Genomic DNA, 19,513 nt, shown 5'->3' on the forward strand with positions numbered 1-19,513 from the left:
TTTGGAGGGCTGTTTCAGGAAAGGATTTAGGCTAGGCTTTGTTCTTGGCAACTTTGAAATCATAGTATTTTTTTGTGCCTTTGCTCAGATAGGTGCAAAATTGATATGAAAAAAAAAGCCAAAGAACACAAGTAGCAGAAAGCCACATGCATACCCTTCTCTCTAATATTTCCTCTCACTTTGATTGTGCAAACCTTTCATATATTTTTCACTGCAGCTTCTTTTCGTTTCAGTTGTTTATGAAATAATAAGAGGAGAATATCTGAAAAAGTAGCTTTACCTACATTTTGAAAGCCATTACACCAAAAATTTCATATGTCAGGTTAAGGGAAACAGTAACCAAAGTGAGTATTCAATTGAATATCCCAGCTATCAACATTTCTGGTAATTTTGCATTGATGCAATGAAGCACTTATCAGTTTTCAGCATGCTGCCGTTCATAAAACAATTTGGCATTGTTTTATGTGAGTACAGTGTATCTGAGAGGTACTGTATTGCAAAGCCTGAAAATCCTATTGCCAAAATTTACCGATAAGGGCAGGAATGACATTAACTCCATGCATCTCTTTGGCCTGCCAGACAACAAATTTCTTCACGTGTTCCCCTGCTGTTAAGACAAAAGCTCAGTCTCTTGGTCATTGCAGGTGAAGAATTCTTTCTGCTAAGTACTAACTTACTTTATAGCACCAAAGATGAGCGCTCTCTTTACAAGCAAGGGTGAGATGTCCTTCCCTCTAGGAGAGTATAATCTGAGTGTCAGATTTTAACACCTTTCCATATGTTGCAAGATACTGTAAATAGTTCTACCAAAATCCCAAAACTCATTGGAAAGTAATGGCTCTCTGCTTTTAAGTCCAGTACTGAAGATCTGCATAACATTGGAAAATCTGGCCTACTTAATGAATGAGCAAAAGAAATGGGAATACAGCAAGACATGAAATTCATTTTTGAAGTAGCTGGACTTTTATCAACCTCAGTATGGGGACTCTGACCTTTTAGTGTCATCAGGCTAAAAAAAATGGATTTTGGGTAATCCAGCATGAAATCTTAATGTAGATTCCAAACGCAGTAAGTGCAGATGAACAGAACCAACCAAAATACTAACTTTCAGGAACTTAGAATATGTTAGAATATGTCATCTGCAAGTATCCAAAGGAGTATATGTAATAAAGATGAAGTTCAAATACTATCAATACTTACCTTTGCTCTTGTTAAATAAATGTGCAGATTCTTTGAGGCATGTGACTCCAAAGCAAACCAGAAAACATTCTTCATTTAGGCAAATCTCAACCTTAAAATTGAAATGAAACACACCTCTTAGCTGTGGTTTGCAGACAGAGCAATAGAGAGCATGTATGAACAGTCTGAGAGAACAGTATATTTCTTCTGAAACTTACTCATATCTGGCTGTGCTGCAGTTTTTATTCCTTGGTTTGAAAGAATAGGTTAGTATCTCTTCTTTGGTTATTTTGTGGGTCAGGGATTTTTTGTCATATAACATGGGATCATGCCATTTCTTGCCCTCTTGCCTGTTTTTGTCCCCAGGTCTTTGTTCTTGAAGTCTAGCCATGATGAACTGTTTTTATGAAACTTAGTGGAATTTAGAATGTGGTAGAAAGAGCAGTTGAAGTGTCAAGCTGGCATATCTGGTTGTACAGGTATCCCTGTTGCTTGTTCTCTTCTTTATTTGAGCATATACATCCCACACACACACATCCCCTTCTGGTGTCACTGTCATTGTTTTTGAAGCACTGGAATGCTTGGGGAAACTATTTGACTGGATGAATTTTATCATATAAAGTATTATAACAGTAACACCGTGACAAAAATTGTCTTGTTTTTTTCTTGCAGCAGACATGGGAGAAGAGTTTGTCAGCATGCTCACAGAACTGCTGTTTGAATTGCACGTTGCTGCTACTCCTGACAAACTTAATAAGGTAAGCACCTGTTAGTGAGCTGCCTTTGGTTTCTTGGATAAAGAAGGAGGGCTTTGTTCTGAAATCTGACACAGAGCAGTACCTAGCTCAGTTCAGGCAGCTCAGAAAGCAAAGTGAAGGAGAGAGAGACTGAAGTGCTGAATATAGAAAAGCGTTCATGGAAGAAGTGAGGTGAGTAAGGCAATGGACTTGCACAACTAACTAGCACTTTTTAGTGTTAGAAAGCCTTGAACCAGGGGTGTCTCAGCAGAGCAGCGCTCACAAGCACGGCAGATTTGGTCTTAACGTACTGGGAAGAAAGCTCAGGTTCAAAATCATTTTTCTTGCTCCTCACATTTATTCTTCTGAGGGACTTCTTCAGACCTTCTTAGCTAGAAGCAAAGTCTTAGATTTATCTCATGGTACTTCAATCATCTAAAAGTTAGATGTCTAGAAGCTAGTCATGACTAGTCACATCTGTACTATCAGGTCCTTTAAAGCTGATCAATCTGCTGATCTTAGGCTCAAATGAATGTTTATGTCTCTAACTACATAAATAGGCTATGAATAACTAGCTTAGGCTTAGATCTTAACGTATTTTCATTTGACTTCATGTTAAAAAAGTGACATCATAAATTTCCTACTAAGCATAACAGTAGTCTGAAGTTGTATAAAACTTCAAGACTCTTCAGCTTTGATCTACTTTCATGGCTGGGAAGGCAGCTCAAGATATAGTGATTTTCTGTTTATTTTTCCTTTAAGAATTTAGTACATCTTCCTTACATCTCCAATTTTTTCCCTTTTTTTATATCCACTTCTTATTTTTTCATTTGGGAAAACAACTATTTAAGAAAAATTTCCATGTAAATTTGCTTAAATGATACCTCATAAAGCTGAAATATTATTAACTTTGGTATTAATGCCAGCTCCATGTATTTGTTAGGAATATCATTTCTTTAGAGGAATTATCCATGGATAATCCATCTTTATGCAGTCAAAATAGTTCTTCCTACAGTTTCTTAAGTATACACTTAACTAAATACCACACAGAGGCTTAATATATTCAGTCTTTACACTCAATCTTTTACCCTTTTTCGAGTGTAAAAAGGAAGTAATTAAAGGTATTGTTAATTGATGTTCAGGAACGTCATCTGATATTCTCTGTTCTAATTGAACTTTTGGGGTTGGGTTTTTTGTTTGACAGGCTAGGAAAAAAGCTCATGAATGGCTGGAAGAAGCCAGTTTTTCGACCCCAGCAGACATAGAAGAGAAGCTAGAAGAAGAACCTGGGGAACCTGGTGAAGAAAAAACTGACAAAGATGATAAAATTGACAGTGATAAAACAAAAGTAAACAAAAACAAAAGTGTGGAGGTAAAATAACTTTTGGAGGAGAAGTTTCATTAAGCAGATGGTTCTACTTTGTTTGATAAGATTACTTCTTTATCTTTGTGTGTTGGTTTTACATGTCCTTATTTTTAAAACTCATGGAAGTATTTAGAAATAATAATATACAGCTATTCATTATAGACCCAATAGGGGACTAACTTATAAATATTCTTACTGTTATTCTGTTTCCATAACTAAATATCAAAGTAGCAGGTCCTCTGACTATCCCATTGTTTTTATTGTTTTATATCTGTGTTTTTGTGTGTATGCTTGTGTATACACAACACAGAGTGAGCTGAGGGATTCTGTGGTGTAATGTCAATAGCACATTGAAAGTCGTGTCGCAACATTCCTTAGTATCTCTTTATCCCAGTGACAATACATGGGGAAAATGTTCAAACTTTATTTAAAGTCTTGAACAGTTTAAATCACAAACAGACAAAACAGAAATATTATTTAGGCAACTCACAAATGTTTATTCTCTTTATGAAAGACAGCTCTTAGGGCTGAAAGTATTGTGTTCGTTTAGATAGTCCGGATAAGGTTAATTGTGATTGAATATTTTCTGTCAGGTTATGGCAATAATAAATATGGTTGGTATCTTTGTCAAGATTTTAATTAATTCTAATAAGAAATTATTTGTAATGTTTCCTTACAAAAAGGTCTAAGAAGGAGACAGAAAATATATACACTGTATGTATGACAGATTTTTATGTGATTACATATTTCCAACTGGCATCAGCTTGTGGAATTTGTAACTCCATAGTGCTAGGTAGAGATTTTTATCATTGCTGATAAAAGCCATTTTTCATTTTGCATATTATTCATTTCTTCTCTGGAGATTCAGCTGAGAGACAACTCATTACTTTTGGCTCCATAGGAAAATAGTTATTACTTATTCTAGAGTTTAGGGATCTTTCTGTTTGTTAGGACTAGGTTTAACACCCTGACCTAATTCCCAGCCAAATAAATGGTAGACTTGTTCTTACTAATTTTTCAGGACAAGTATAATGTCTGTATTTTATGATCTGTGAATATTTCATTTTCCAGTATTCTTTGTGAAGATGACATTATGGCTGATATTGTTTCATTATGTGTGTGGTGATATTTCCAACTGGGGAAGGAAGGGCTCCTATGCTTGAAATTATTTTGTCCATGTATGTCTATAAGTACATTCATCATTGTTGGTATTATTGATTATATTATTCCCATTTTTAATTTAAGGAAATCTACATGCTATCCATTGAAAGTCTAGCTGAGATAACTGCTCGTTGTATTGAACAGCTTCATAAAGTAGCAGAATTAATTCTACATGGTCAGGAAGTAGAAAAGACGGCTCAAGATCAAGCAAAAGTACTGACAAAGTGAGTATTATGTACTTCGTATATGAACACTTGGACATTTGCTTAAAACTCATGAAGTTCTGTTCAGATTTTGGCACTTTAAGGCACAGTAAGTTCATGGGTCAACAAACAGCATTGGCTTTAGGGGTCCTGGTGCTATATTTTCTCATGCAATCATGTTATATAGGCTACCTGTCACTTTTTGACATGGCTGACATATGTGTGTTTACAAAAACATGACCTATTTACAGGTTAAAAGTTGTTTCTGCTCCAGGAGGCAAATGTACATGCTAATTTTTGTTGCATTTCCTGTTCCATCTGCAGAAGATACTGTGCCTGCGTATATGGAATTTGCTTTTAGAGTGCATAATGCAGTCTTATTATCTGCCAATAGAGTTTCATTATCTAGTGTTCATTTGCCAAAAATATACAAAAATCAATCTGTAATTGTAAACAATAAGACCACATTTGTCACCAACTTTGTAGTTAACCATAGTGAAACTTCCATGAATTCAAGCACCCAGTCTGTCTAGTGGGACTCAAAATTCAAATCTCAGGCTCTCTATGGGTATCAATTCTACTGATTTCAGTGGATTTTGACATTAAGATATTTTAAACAGTTGAGTCCTAGGAAAGTAAAGGATTTAACCAAGTACTTATCCTTAGGAATGCTATTAAGAATAGCAAAGTCCATAGGAACACTTTAGTCTGAAAAAAAAACTTGTTCAAGTATTTTTCAGAATTAGAGCTGAGGTATGGTGCACCTTGCAGGATGAGACTCCATGGGATGCACTTGTGAATTCCTAGGAAAACAAGGAATGATCTCAGAATAGAACTAGATCTTTTTGTTGTCTCGTATTTTAACCACAAGTGTACTTCCCCTTTTAGCACAGAGTAGATGTTTTATTGGTTACATAGGAAACTTCTCATTGTTGTCATTCAAGTTTATTTCCAACAGTATTCCTAGGAGTTGTGTTGCTGCAATCATCAGGAAAACATTAGTTAAACTAGAAGCCTAGAATTTAAAAAGTTGAAACATTGCACTATCAAAAAAGACTAGTATGCGAAACAACACAACATCATTTTGCTGCTGTAGTCAGCAGTGGATTTTTCAGTGGAGGAATATAAAAACTGTATCATGAACAAAGTTGATCCTTAAATATTTTAAAAATTACTAGAAGCAAAATTGCTTTAAGAACATCTTGGCTTCTAAGATGAAGTTTTGCCTGGGGCAGTCATAGGGTTTTTATCCATTAACAGGTCAAGGATGTATTTTTATATTTGTCTCTCCTGTTTTTATTTAACCAGTTTAACAAGTGCCATGTGCAATGAAGTTTCATCTTTATCAAAGAAGTTTTCTGATTCTGTAACAGCAGCTGGGGTAAGATCATAGCATTTTCTGTAGCATTTGTGCTCTTTTTAACATAGTTCCCCTCCTGAAACAGAAATTCTTGCCTGAGTCCAGTGGCTTTATATGCAGCATCAGCAAAGAGACCGCTTCTTTCCTCAGATCAAGAACATGGAGCATTTTTGCAGCAGAGAAAGTTTATATGTGTCCCCTGGCTTCTAAAATCTTTCTTTCTAGACACCATTCTTCATATTGCTGATCACCACTCAACACTTTATGTCTTCTCACATGGAAGGGCCCCACAGCTTGATGATACTTTCTTCTCCAGCTCAGCTTATTGCTTTTAAAGGCATTTGTGTAAAAGTCATTAACAGATCATACTTGCAGTACCTTAAGATGGTTTCATGAGCTGTCTTCTTAGCATTTCCTAAATCCCCTGGCTTAGTACCACTATATTTTCAAAAGGTTTAAGAGAATACAAAATCTGTTTGGTCATCCATCTCAAAAAAAAAAAAATCACTCTATCTCAAGATATTCCATTTAGGAACATCCTTTTGTCTGTGAACATCTTTGCTAGAAATAGTACCCTGCCTTTCAAGATGTTTCAAAGATGACTAACATCTGAGTACTATAGCAGGATTCAGAGGTGAAAATTGGGCTGTTGCTGAAATTGTCCTGTAAACATCAGAGAAGAATAAATTCTGGTTCTCCTGATTGCTCCTTGAAAACATGAACGTACATCAAAGGAAATTTTCCCTAGTTCTCCTGTGAACTCTTCCAGCACATCTCTGAGCAAGTTTTTTTAGTCTTATTTGTGAAGAACATGATTTATTGAGTTGCTTTTATTCTGAATAATTTACATTCCTTCCCATTACTCTAGGACAAGAAATACTTATTTTGCATTTTGGTATTGTATTTTAGCATATCTTTGTGGAACACTTGCAATAAATACATGCAGAAATATATAAAAATAAATTGCACGTGAAATATTAAACTAGCTCAGCTTAGAATGGAAACTAAAGCTTTTGTAAGCATTGCTCTACATTTTATTCTTATCAATTCTGTACTCGGTTTTTAGGACCAGATTGCTTCTATGGAGATTTGTGTGAACAGATAAGAAATGGAGCTCAAAGACACTTCTTACTGCCAAAATACTATGGGAGAGAGCTATAGTAGGGCAGTCTGGTGATCTTTCTGTGCTGTGCCATCTCTGTAAGCTCTTGGAGGAAGATGTGGGGCCTTTTGCTCACCATGATCAGTAGGAAAGCAAGGAGCACCTGTCACACAGGGCTGTAGAGAATCTACATCTTCCTGCATACCCCAGTGGTTCAGCGTCCTCCTTAACCTGCCAACAGTACCCGGGTTCGCAAACACATTCCAGTATCCTGCAAAATCCATTAGCTTGTGGGAAACTGAGAAATGGCTTAGAACAGAAAATGCTGGCTTTTTCAAACAAAATGCCACCCCTATAGTTATATCTGTATAATTCAGACATTAGTTGTAGTACTGGCTGTACACATAGCCTATAATGCTGGCAGTGTTTCTGAGGGAGCAGTAAGGCAGAAGTAAGAATCACAGAATCACAGAATATGTTGAGTTGGAAGCAACCCATCAGGATCATTGAGTCCACCTCCTGGCCCTGTGCAGGACATTCCAAGAATCACACCATAAGCTTTGCTTGCCACTCAGTATTTCTTTCAAACTTAAACTTGATTCATACAACCAATAATATTAAATTGATACTGCTCTCTATCTTTTTCAGTTTATTGACAATCAACTAAACAGTGCAGTTCGTAATGGATTTTCTAGTAACTGACAGTAAAAATGCCCTTCTTTTCTCTAACCGTCTTCCCTTTGGTCTGCCATCTTTCTCCAAACTACAATTAAGGTGTTTCATGTTTTCTATAAATGTGTAATATGAAAGCTATAAGGTTGTAAGTGGAAATCCTTCAGTTAAATTAATCAGTATTGTGTTCAGTGTTGAAAGAAAGCAACTCTTGCAGAAGGTTACTGTCATTCTGAAAAACCATAATGCAAAGAACAGTGAGAATAAAAAAGAGAAGAACTTCTGACATTTTAAAAAGCAAAGGAGCTAATGAATTTTGATTTTCTAGCCTCTAGTAGTGTCACTTCTCCTTGTATCCATCTTTATTCCTATCTGGTGGTTGACAAAAGTGCCATGCATGCTGATATGTTTCACCAGCCACCCTGCACTGTCCAGCACAACATACACTGCCTCCAGTTTGGGGTCTGAGTGTCACTTGGTTTTCCTTCTGCAGGGGAGTTAATCTGGGCCTTTCATTTCCTCCTAACAACAGATAGTCATGTAACTTCTGAGAACTTCATTTCCTTCTGACCTCTATTTTTCCTTCTTGTGTCCTTGAAAATGAGCAAGGGGTTAAAAATTTTGTGGGAGATGAGAAGGATGCTGATACAGAGATGATAGAGGTAATGTTATTGTCTCACATACATAGGAAAGTAGGCAATTTGAAACTCTATGGTACATGAATTAGTGAAGAATTAAAACCCTGGAGCTGTCTTAGTTCATTGTACTCTGTGATAGAAATATGTAGGGTATACTGAAGTGTGTATGAAATGTAGAAACATTTACCGGGAATACTGAGATAAACAGTATGAATAAGAATCAAGGTGAAGCAAGACCTTTATAAAATTCATAAAACCACTTCTCAAATATGAGTATATTTCTGTTAAATGTGTTTCTTGTCCTGGCATTTCATTCTATTTTCTGGTTTACAGAGCAGTATGAAGGCAGAGGTTCTTAACCCCATCATCAACAATGTGCTATTAGAGGTAAGCTTCACATCTCCTGTTACAAAATGCTCTAGTAAAATTATTTGAAATAAGACAGACACATATATGTCTGAAGAAAAAACTATTTAAAAAGTAATGACAATATCATTCTGGCTCTTCAATGCCTGCTCATAAACCTCCCAGTTTCGTGCTCAGCCTCTCCCACAGACACTATAGTGGTCATGTTGCATTTACTGAGGATTCTTAAGAGCTGTATGACTGAAGTGTGGCTGGCCAGCTCTGAAACTCTGCTGCTGTATTGGTCAGAGCACAGCAGACAAGTCGCAATATGCTGTTTAGAACCTTTGCTAACCTATTCACAAGTTGCCTGAGATAAATCTATCCTTACTGTTCTGTTACCTACTTCAAATATTGCAAAGAACTTCTGATGCACAGATAGTTTCAGACTATTCTTTACTTTCAAATTTGCATTGTAGGTGTCCTATGGTGCTTCCCATCCACAGGCATTTAGATTTCTTCAAAGATTCACAGTCTAGCAGCAGGCTTGGTCAGCACATGGATAACCATGTGTCAGACCACCAAAATGTTCATGAGTGATTTCTTTTATTAGACACCACTATCGATTTGTCTTCAGAAAAGCACAGTGAGTAAAATGTACCTCAGTTTTACTGAGAAGAGGTCAAGAGGAAGTAATATCCTCATAAAGTCCTAAAATGTATACTATCTGCAGCATGAGTTTTTAACTCTGTTAATTAGATCACACTTCTCTCAAAACATAAATGAACATATAGTAGTGACCACAAATGGTCATTCTGTATCCAATAGCTGCATTCCCTTAAAAATTAGGAGAAGGTTATTTTGCAATAGGCAATTTTGCACTGAATTAACAATACCTTTAAGGAAAATTATAGAAATTTGAATAGAGCTGTAGTAAAGACTACTACATGGTTCCCTTTGTTGTAGGGTAAATTTGCTGTTGCAGCTGTGCTCCAGGAACTGCAAAATCTGAGAACGTCTGAAATCGTGGAATAAAATGTTTTGTACTTCTTAAATCCCATATTTGTATACAACTATGTATTAGTACAGCCCAGGATCATGGAGAATTAAAAGCTATTACACTGTTCAGTATTAGAAATTCCAAAAATAGTACTACATGTTAAAACCATTATAATAATTCGATCTGTTAATTTCAGTGACACTTCTTCCACCTACAGCAATTCAAAATTAGTTGAATTGATGAAAAGACTAGCTGTATTTAAAAAGTCAAATCTACTTCTGAACACTGTGACATTTTGTTCTACTCACATTACCAGCAAAACTGTCCAAGAGTTCAAACTGAGGGGAAATCAGGTTTTTGTGGAGTGATTCAGGCTGTCATTGTTAGCTGTAAACTGTTGTAATTTATTGTCTTTCTTATTTACAGATTCTAAAATCTTGTGTGAATACATATGCTAATGTAGCAGGATGCAGATGTTAAGAAAAAAAAGAAAAGAAATACAGTGTAATTCCTGAAGTACATGACAGCTGTACTGAACCACGTTTTCTCTCCCCATTAGGGCTGCAACAGTACTACTTACATTCAGGATGCTTTCCAGCTATTGCTTCCAGTTCTGCAAATTTCCCACATCCAGACCAGTTGTTTGAAAGCCCAGAAGTGACAGTTTCCCGAAAGTTGTCACCATTGGGCTTGACAGCAACCCCAGTCCCAAAGTCTGTAGTGTTTGCTGAGAGAAGATCTGGTACAAGAGGTGTCTGGCCACCTGGAGTCCTTCGAAGACACTACATGCAGTTTTGCACATGCAGTATGGAACAACGTTTTCAAACTCTTTCAGACTTTAGAAGTAGTTAGTAAAGTGAGTAATTTCTTTTCCAGTACAGTTTATGCTTTGCATTAATTTAAACAGAAGTTTACTGATATTAGCATTGACTTAAATATGGATTCTAAATGTTGACACTTTCAGTTGTAAACAGGGGATGAAGCAAATTAGAATGTAAAGTTTTTTAAAACATTTCAGCTCAAATGACCATTTATATTGTTTGTATCCTATCAGTTAAAAATGTATATTTCAAAAGATGGTTTCAGTATTTAAACATGAACATATTATCATAGTCTTGTGCCTGTTAAGTATTATTTCCAGTAGCAAATAATAACATCATATTAATATGTACCACTAACATAACACTTTGTATTCAAAGACTTATAGAGCAATGGGTATTAACTTTACTAAATGAAAATTATGGAGGATATGCATAAAGGATTATGCTGAAAAGAAGTTTTCTGAGCCAGTTAAGAGTACGGGTAAAGCTTTATATTTGCTGAATGATAATTTTATATTCATTTATGTCTATTTCTTCATTCCAATGGCTAAACAACACAGCAGGCCAAAGTAATCTTTTTAATATGCAAGGAATAGAAAATTTCTCATTTGTTTGGCAATTGAAACACCCCGTAAGTAATCTTCTCTCAGATGCATTACCAGGGTTACATGTGTTACTTTGGGGTTTAATTTGGCCTTTAAACCTTGTGAACCTTTTTCTCAAATGATACCAACAGTTCAGAAATAGAAAAGAAGTTGTAATAGGAAGTTATGAGAGGACTGCTCTGGGTGGGGAGGTCAATATGCCACAGCAAATCACCTTTTTCCAAGGCAGTAGCAAGACAGGACATAAATGAGCAACAGGAATGACATTTCATAACAACATCAGCAACCATACTAATTTGTCTGTATCCTTAGCTTAAAATCCTGAGCTGTGGATTTAAGAATTTGTTTAGGCCAGTTTACCTCATAGACAGGAGGAACCTTCTAATATTTTACATTGCCTGTTCTCCTGGATTTTCATTGTTTGTTATATTTCTTTCAGCTATTTGGTATTTTTTTTTCTTGATACACTCATTAATTGTATTTAAATGCTAATTTTTAATTACACTTAACATCTGAATATATTTAATCATAGAACATAGTTCATACATAAAAAAAAAATTAAATAGAGCATGAGGAAGTTTCTATGTTTAATAGAAAAGACAAACCATGTATCTGCTTTGCACATGATATCTTTTTTGAGTCCAAGTAAGAGAGGGCAGAAAGGTCTGTTTGTGTTGTACACTAGAGTGGTCCATGTTCTGCTGTCACATTCACTGTGACTTCTCCATCTTTTGTTATTTAGAGATTAAATTTTCACTATCCCTGAAATAAGATTTATTACATAAAACCTATTTTCTGCCACCTTGTAATTTAACAGGTGTGAGATATCTTTCTGGGTTAGTAGAAGATGTACAGTCTTCAAATCCACTTGCACAGAATGTAAATAAAACCTTACAGCAATGTGAATAAGAAAACCCCTTGACAGCTGAAAAGGCGAACAAAGGTTGACATTCATTGGTATTTATGCCATATTGAACAGCTAACATTACCTCAACATGGGAGAAAGTGGGACACAGAAAAATGCAACCAGAAAGCAGACTCACTAGCCCAAAGGTAGGATACAGCTCCCACCAGCTGTTAGATCCACTACACTTCTTTCTGGCATTCCTTTATTTCTGAAAGCATAATTTCAAAATTATTACAAAATGACATATAGTTGATGCAAAACATTTAATCCCTGTCTTCTACACTTTGAGGGAAATAGGCATACTCTTCTCTAGTAGTTTTGCCTGGTTGCTGGAAGAGACACACACTTGTACTTACTTGACCAGGAGTCATCCTTGTACACACACCTTGACCCAGAACGGCTTCTCGGTGCGGATTCCTGAGGACCATGTACTTGCTCCATGTACTTTATTGTGAGCAATTTTCAGTTTTAAAGATCTGGAGACTGCTGAAAGCATTCCATAGCTTGTAAGAAGGCCTGTTTGCTTTTCTGTTTTTCTGTGCTGGCAAGCAGAATATAATACCTCGTTAAAAACTTGTTCATTTTTCAAACAGACTGTCCAGAAGGGTCTGGTGTTTTTACATATCAGTCATTACATCCTGGATTTATCTTTACTTTCATTTGTTCATTATTTTTCATCAGAAAGCTTTTCTGTCCATGTTGGAGTAGAGCTCTCCATCAGGTATCTGTGAACATCGTATTACTGCCTAATGAGTCATGGAACAGTTTCATGTTCCTTTGCCAAATTAGTGTTTTCAGGCACAAATTAATTTAGTTACTTTTTGATACAGATCTTTTTTTCTCTGAAATGCAGTGCAGAATATATAGTGTTAAACCTGTCAGAAAAGTGCGTTGACTAACAGTGGTGCCTTTAAGCAGAGGCTAAACAATATAATATCAGAAGCTTCAGGGGATAATGTTTGAAATCACTGAGGAGCATTCTTAAGACAAAGATTGCTTGTCTGAGATATTCCTTACTAGAGGTTTCACTGTCTTGCTTAAATTATGCATGTATGAAGTACCTTACCCTAAAGTAAAAGAAGCTATAAAAAGTAACTTATTTACATCCATACAATGTAGGAAGGGAAATAGGACAAAATACGAGCATAAGGATACTCACATCTGATCATAGATGCAGTCATCTTGTCCTAGGAAAACTGAATGTTTTATCTTTAAATCAGTTTAAGGTAAATAATATTTCAGTAGAAAAGTACTATGTGTATACAGACAGAATATTTTGTTTACACCAATTTGTATTTTCCCACCAATCAAATAAATCATTTGAGATACTGAACTGAGACGGTACATTAAAAAAGGATTAGTTAGAAGAATAATATGATGGGAGGATGTACTCAGTGAAGTCATTTACTTTCTGATTTTGTGATTTCCTTTTGGAATTATGAGTGTGATTTTACTGGGAGTCTGACAAAAACAGATGTTGCCTTAAACTTTTAATGGAGAGTGTTCTTTCTTCCACCAGTACCCTTTTCTAGGTCAGTACACTGAGTGTACCTTAGCACTTGGCAAATTAATAGGTTTTAAGTACTTGTGAAAATTACCTCTTCTCTTCAGCAGATCTATTTTCTATAGCATTCCATTCCCTTTAGAGCACACCCACCCTGTGATGCAGAGACAAAGAAGGCAGGCTTGTGCACTGACCAAATTAGAAATTTATCAAGATGAAACTTAAAACAATGTCTGCATACCTACAGCCTTGCAGATGATCCACTCTTACAGGTCATCACTGAAGGAAGAGCTGGAAGCAGACTGTTAAAGAAGTCATTTACTGTAAATTAGGGGTATGTGCTTTTCCTTTTTCTTTTAAGCAAACAAACCAAAACAGGCTGTAAGTTGTTTGCTGCATTTTAGAGTATAGTCTATTCATGTGTAAACATCTCTTCCCCATGAGTTCCTCCTACACTCCAGCCTCCATTGCTTGAGACAGCTGAACAAAAGAACTGTCTCTTCCGCTTCTTTTCATGCTGCTTAAATCCTCCACTGAAGCCCTTAATATCTTCCTCCAAAATGTGCCTCAACCATATCATACAAAAATCACAGTCATTACCAGTTGAGATGCTTTTTTAATGATGTGTGTCACAAGTGATGTCCAGTGTCACCCACCAGTGACAACTGTAATGAGCCTGAAATGCCACAGTTTTCTCTGGTTCATGGATTATCATACAAGCAGTCACCCAGCTCATAGGATTATCTTTGAGACAATCCAGTTCTGTTTCAAATGACAGCCCTGTCTTTTCTGTTAGTCTCAAAAGAATATAAAGAATGGAAAAAGACTTTCCTGAGTTCTTTTTAAAACCATCTCAGAGCAAGGCTTAATGTCACACCATCAGCCGGTCTGACCTACTTTGAAATTCTTACAGTCTGACTGGAAAGCCCTCTGGACTTTAAGCGCTTTATTCTGTCTTAGGTCAACCTTTGTTGCTGAAGCTGCTTTTATTGTGCAACTTATACATTTTCCATGCTCTGAGTCCTACTGCAGCGCATTCATATTGATGATGGTGGGCAGTTCTAGAATTGAAATTTGAAAATGAAAATGTCAAAAATTGAGCTGTGTTAAAAAGATGGGAGAGGGAAATTATTTTCAAAAGAAAAAGCAAAAGAATGTGCTCTCTGGAAATAGGAACAATTTTCTAGGTTAGATTAGAGAAAAGGCTCTCTAAAAGAATTTTTCAGCATTGTTCAGAATAAACAAGAGATGACATCTGATTAAGTACAGTGGACCTGGAATAACGGCACTTCTGAAGTAAAATGAAAATCTGTATGCACTTAAAGGAAGTCAAAGATGAGATCATAAAAAGAGGAGAAGTTTAAAGGAAAGAAGACAGCTAGTTTGGTCACTCTGGATCTGCACTGTTCATTTTCCCTCTATTGCCTGCATTGCACAAGTCCCTGAGCACACATTTGCTAAGAACTCCTTAGTAGTGTTGGATCTCCTCTTCACAGTAGTCACTTGGATCTCCTCTTCACAGCCTCCCTTCACAGCCTTTTTAGGAGCTACCCAGAACACTGGTTAATTCAAATATTTTTAAACATCTTCAGAAGCCTCTCAGCCCATTTACTAGACTTGGGAAAATTCAGTTCTGCCCTTCCTACCCTTGCTTATCTCAGATGCTGTATCAGCACTTATCCAAGGCTGGTATTTAAGGTGGTCCCTGCCTTCCCTCCAGATTCCTTGCCAGTTCAGCCCCATGTCTCTTTAGCACATTCTGTATTCCATCAGCTCCACCTTCCCCACCAGTTTTGTTCACCCCACTCTCCTCCACCTTCATGTCTCCTTTCCTGTGCTGATTTCTGAGGCTCTGCCCTCCTGCCCACCATCCTGTGCTTGAGAGGCTGCACCAGGACATCCTTTCTCTCCTCACATGTTCAGTTAGAGGACATGGGAGAAGTCAAGCCAATCTCAAGAGCAAATGGCAAGACACTAAACCAGTTGTTTTTCAGTCCCCTCCTTCTCCAGTGGAAGGAGGTTGGACCAGAGCCTGCCTGAGGTCCCTTTCAACCCAAATTGCCTTAGGATCACATTTTTTCTCACACATTTTTTTTACCATCCTTACCAATCCCCATTCTTCTACTATTTCCTGTAGTTTGGATCATACTTACAAGACAAGGTAAGTTCTACTCAGCAGACATTGAAAGCTTGTAAGAGCGTTTTGGGTTTACTTGTTCATGGTGTTTTTAAAGGTAACTTGGAAGATGGAACCTTCCAGGATAGTAAAACCAAACACTTGGAGAGCTATGGGATAACTGTGGGTAATAGAAGTCACAGTTTAGCTGTCCAAGGAAAAGAGGGTGATTATAGGCAGCAAGAATAATAGAAATAAATTATAGGAGAAGGGAAATTAAATTGGGGTCAAAAGGAGCAGGGTTGTCCCCATCAATATCTCTGGATTACTGAAGGGCAAAAGTGATAGATAGCTTGAATCACTTAAAGCACAGACCAAAATGACCTTAGCAATTCTGTAGTAATTTGATATAAATATGTCTCTTCATCTGTAAGTTGCTCTCTATAGTAAGAATCGGAAAAAAAAAAAAAAAAAACAAAAAATTGCGAGAGGTTTATTTTATAGACTGTATTAAAAAAATCAATTTCTGGAAAGCTTTATTACCACAGATAAACAAAAAAAAAATACCCCAAATCAAGAAAGTCAGTATTTTTCTCTTTTTTTTTTTTTTTATAAGATGGTAACAAACAATAGGAACAAGTCCTTCAGACTTATGCAGCTAAATATAAAAAATTCCATATGCCCTGAAATCATACAGAAGCTAATGTTCACAACTATTCGTATTCAGTCTGAACTGCTTGGTCCAGACTGGAGAATGCAATTTCAGAAAGCTTCAGGAGGGAAAAGCTCTGTAAATGTAAGGGATGGAGGTTATGAAGTATTAACATGACGCTAAATTGCTGCCTATGATGTTTGCAATGGGCAGTTTACAATCTGTTCATCCTGATGGATGTAGCACAAGGGAATCTGAAGTCCTGGCTCTGCAATTTCTGTCTCTGCCTAGAAATTGATGGCTAATCTGTACCCACAAATCATATGTTAGCGCCAAAGGAGTTTGGGACCCTGCTCATCTCAAACTGCTCCATTACACTCAGAGGAGCAGTAATAAATGGAAAGTAAGGAAAAGTTGAATGCTAATGAACTAAGCTAGTACAAAACATAGAAATACAATTTCTCAAAAAGTACAAACCTGTTTAGTGTCTTAATGAGTTATTAAAAAACCAATAATAATGATTTTGTGGTTTGAAGCCAAATTAGTATTTTTCCACATTTTTTTCTTTATCCACTAAGACACTGCATGACTTATGATAATCTTCCTGGTTTACTGCAGGAATTAAACATGTTCATGTGGAAATGAACATGTTTACTGCAGAGTTCTTTCCTTTTATGATACTTTAGCCACCTTTCTCAAAAGCAAGAAGTTGTATCTTTTAAACATTTTAGTCATCTAGAGCATTAAATAGGTTGAAAATTGTGCTCATTTCATGAAAGTGGAGGATAAATCCTAACTTTAAACAGACTTTCTTATCCTTTGGAATATATAAAATAAATTTCTTCTCTGATGGAAGAAAGTAATTATTGCAAGGGTTATCTCACAATCATATAATTAAGTAGGAATCCTGAAAGAACTGAAAGTAGATGTGAAATCTATAATCTCCTACTAAAGTAGTTTCTGCAGCAAAACATATTTGTCCATCATTCATATTTTCTTAGTACCAAAGAGTTCCAGTGATGGTCAAAATGGAGCTTCTCAACTAAAGTGCTAAATTGGCATTCCTATGAAAAGATGGATAACATAGCTCCTCAAACTGGAAATGGAGATGCTTTCTTCTGTGGTGTACAGTGCGTCTTCTTTCATCCAATAGTGATGGTATTTCGTATGGCAATACCTGAAACTAAAGAAAACAGTATCAGAAAAAAGAGGAGGTTAGTTAGGTCTTTCCTAATTTATCTCAAATGTTGTAGTTTTGGCTTTCACAGTAATGAATTCTCCTCTTTATTACAAAAGACAACAACAGTGAAACTAAGAGGCAGACAAAATAGACGATGCACATCAGATTGTATCGAAAGACCTAAGACTGATACTGGACAGCTGAATGGTGGCTCAGGTACCTGCCCCATGAGAGTATGATACAGCAACCTGAGTGAGGTGCACTGGGTCTTACCCACTTTCAGGGAAGCTGAGCCAAAAGCTGCCCTGGAGAGCATTTATCATATTCACCTGGCTAAAGTGCCCCTCTGTGCCCAACTGCATTTCCCATTCTGTACTGATACACAGTGGGACAAATTTGGAAATAATGAAGTCAGCTTTTTCCACGCTCCCAAATGAAATGCTTCTCAGTAATCATCGATGACACTTTTGAAATTTGGCCTGCATCTCCCAGAGTAACATGTGATGAGTGTAATGGGTTTGTTACTCTCCCTGAGAAGGAAACGGAAATAGCATAGGTCATTTGATGTGTATTTTACCAGTAAGGTATTCCATACCATGTTATGTCAGCTCAGATATAAAATAGACAGGAAGGAAGCAAGTGGCCCCTTCTCTTCCAGGTAGCTGAGCGGAGCAGTCGGGCAGTTCCTTCGGGGGAGAAGAGCATTAGTTGTGGGGAAGTATCTTTATCTTTAGTCCTTCTCTGTGTGTATAGTGTTTATAGTGTCTTCCCTCTTTGTGTAAACATAAACACCCTTTCTTAGCAGCTTCAGTTCTGTAGGGTTTTTTTTTCCTTCTTTTTCCCCCTTCCCCCTTCCCCTTCCCTCTGGAGGGACTGGGCGCAGGCCCACTAGATACCTGGTGTTCAGCCAAAGTAAACAATAACTATGTATTCAAAGTAAACAATAAATATGAAAATGCTCTGATCTCAATCAAGTTCAGCTTACTTTTTAAGGAACTATACAATGCTGAGGGAGGAGAAGAGGGAGGCAGTGTGGAAGCACAGGATTTCTGTACTTCTTGTTTGCACACTGAGTGAAAAAGCAAATTTAACTTGTCACCCATTCTGATAGTTCCTGTAGCTGCAGGCCCAGTTACAACGTCTGTCTCCATTTTCTTTTACATTATAAGAGCTGGGATAAGAAGTGTACCTTGGCTGTGAAATCATACTGGAGGCAGCAGCTGCTGAAGTGAGCTAGAAAATGACAAGTGTAGGCAGGATACCATGCATCAAAAATTGATGCTGGCTAATGGAACAGTGGGTTTAAACAGCCTACACAGTGCTCCTTATAGTCCAGTTCTGCCAGCAAGCAGGAGTGCTTCCCTTTGGAACCCTTTGTGTCTGTTTTGGAGAGAAACACATCCTGGCATGCATTTTATGCAGAACCCAATAACTGTGCCAAGTACCCTGGAATGTGCTCAGCAATCTGATTCTGTGAGCTCTTTTGTACTGAGAGGAGTTTTCATTTTAATGTAAGATTAAGACTTGAAGCAGAAACAGAGGAGGAATTACCTTTCATGATATTTAAAAAACAATCGTAATTAAAAAACAAATGTAATTGAGTGCATACACTTCTGAAAACAATTTAAAGCTGCATGAGGGCATTAATCATAGAATCATAGTTATCTACAGAAATTACTGAAAGTATAAAAAAATTATGTCTAACAAAAAGAGCCAACTGGCAAACCCAGTAGGTCAGTATATTAGTAGGAACTTCTGCCTTCAGTAGCTTCACTCCATATTTAATGATAGCTTTAACTCCAGTAGTATCACTTCAGAGCACTGAAGCAATGCTTTTCAGAAACAGTGTCAAAAGGATAATTGGAAGGATCCTAGCAATTTAAAATCACATCTACTGTTCTTTACAAACACCTGCATGAAAAACAGCTTAACTGTAATCTTTCTCTCACTCCTGAGCACACTCGG

The 19,513-nt window shown here is 36.8% G+C and overlaps 1 protein-coding gene across 3 annotated transcripts in view; it reads left to right on the forward strand.

Moving 5' to 3' along the window:
* FAM114A1 (family with sequence similarity 114 member A1) overlaps positions 1-11,052 on the forward strand; it is a 34,171-nt gene extending 23,119 nt beyond the window's left edge. The window contains exons 9-14 of one of the 3 annotated variants that reach the window (XM_018068254.1): positions 1,852-1,937; positions 3,121-3,288; positions 4,528-4,667; positions 5,955-6,027; positions 8,752-8,805; positions 10,323-11,052. In XM_018068254.1, coding sequence (XP_017923743.1) covers positions 1,852-1,937; positions 3,121-3,288; positions 4,528-4,667; positions 5,955-6,027; positions 8,752-8,805; positions 10,323-10,424 — 623 coding nt within the window. In that variant the 3' untranslated portion in view covers positions 10,425-11,052. The remainder of the gene's footprint in view (positions 1-1,851; positions 1,938-3,120; positions 3,289-4,527; positions 4,668-5,954; positions 6,028-8,751; positions 8,806-10,322) is intronic. The other 2 variants (XM_018068259.1, XM_018068266.1) reach the window with 2 other exon arrangements.
* Positions 11,053-19,513: the final 8,461 nt, after the last annotated feature.

This window comes from Manacus vitellinus, unplaced genomic scaffold (assembly GCF_001715985.3).
Source record: "Manacus vitellinus isolate BGI_N305 unplaced genomic scaffold, ASM171598v3 scaffold_0_pilon, whole genome shotgun sequence".
Classification (NCBI taxonomy): Eukaryota; Metazoa; Chordata; class Aves; order Passeriformes; family Pipridae; genus Manacus; species Manacus vitellinus.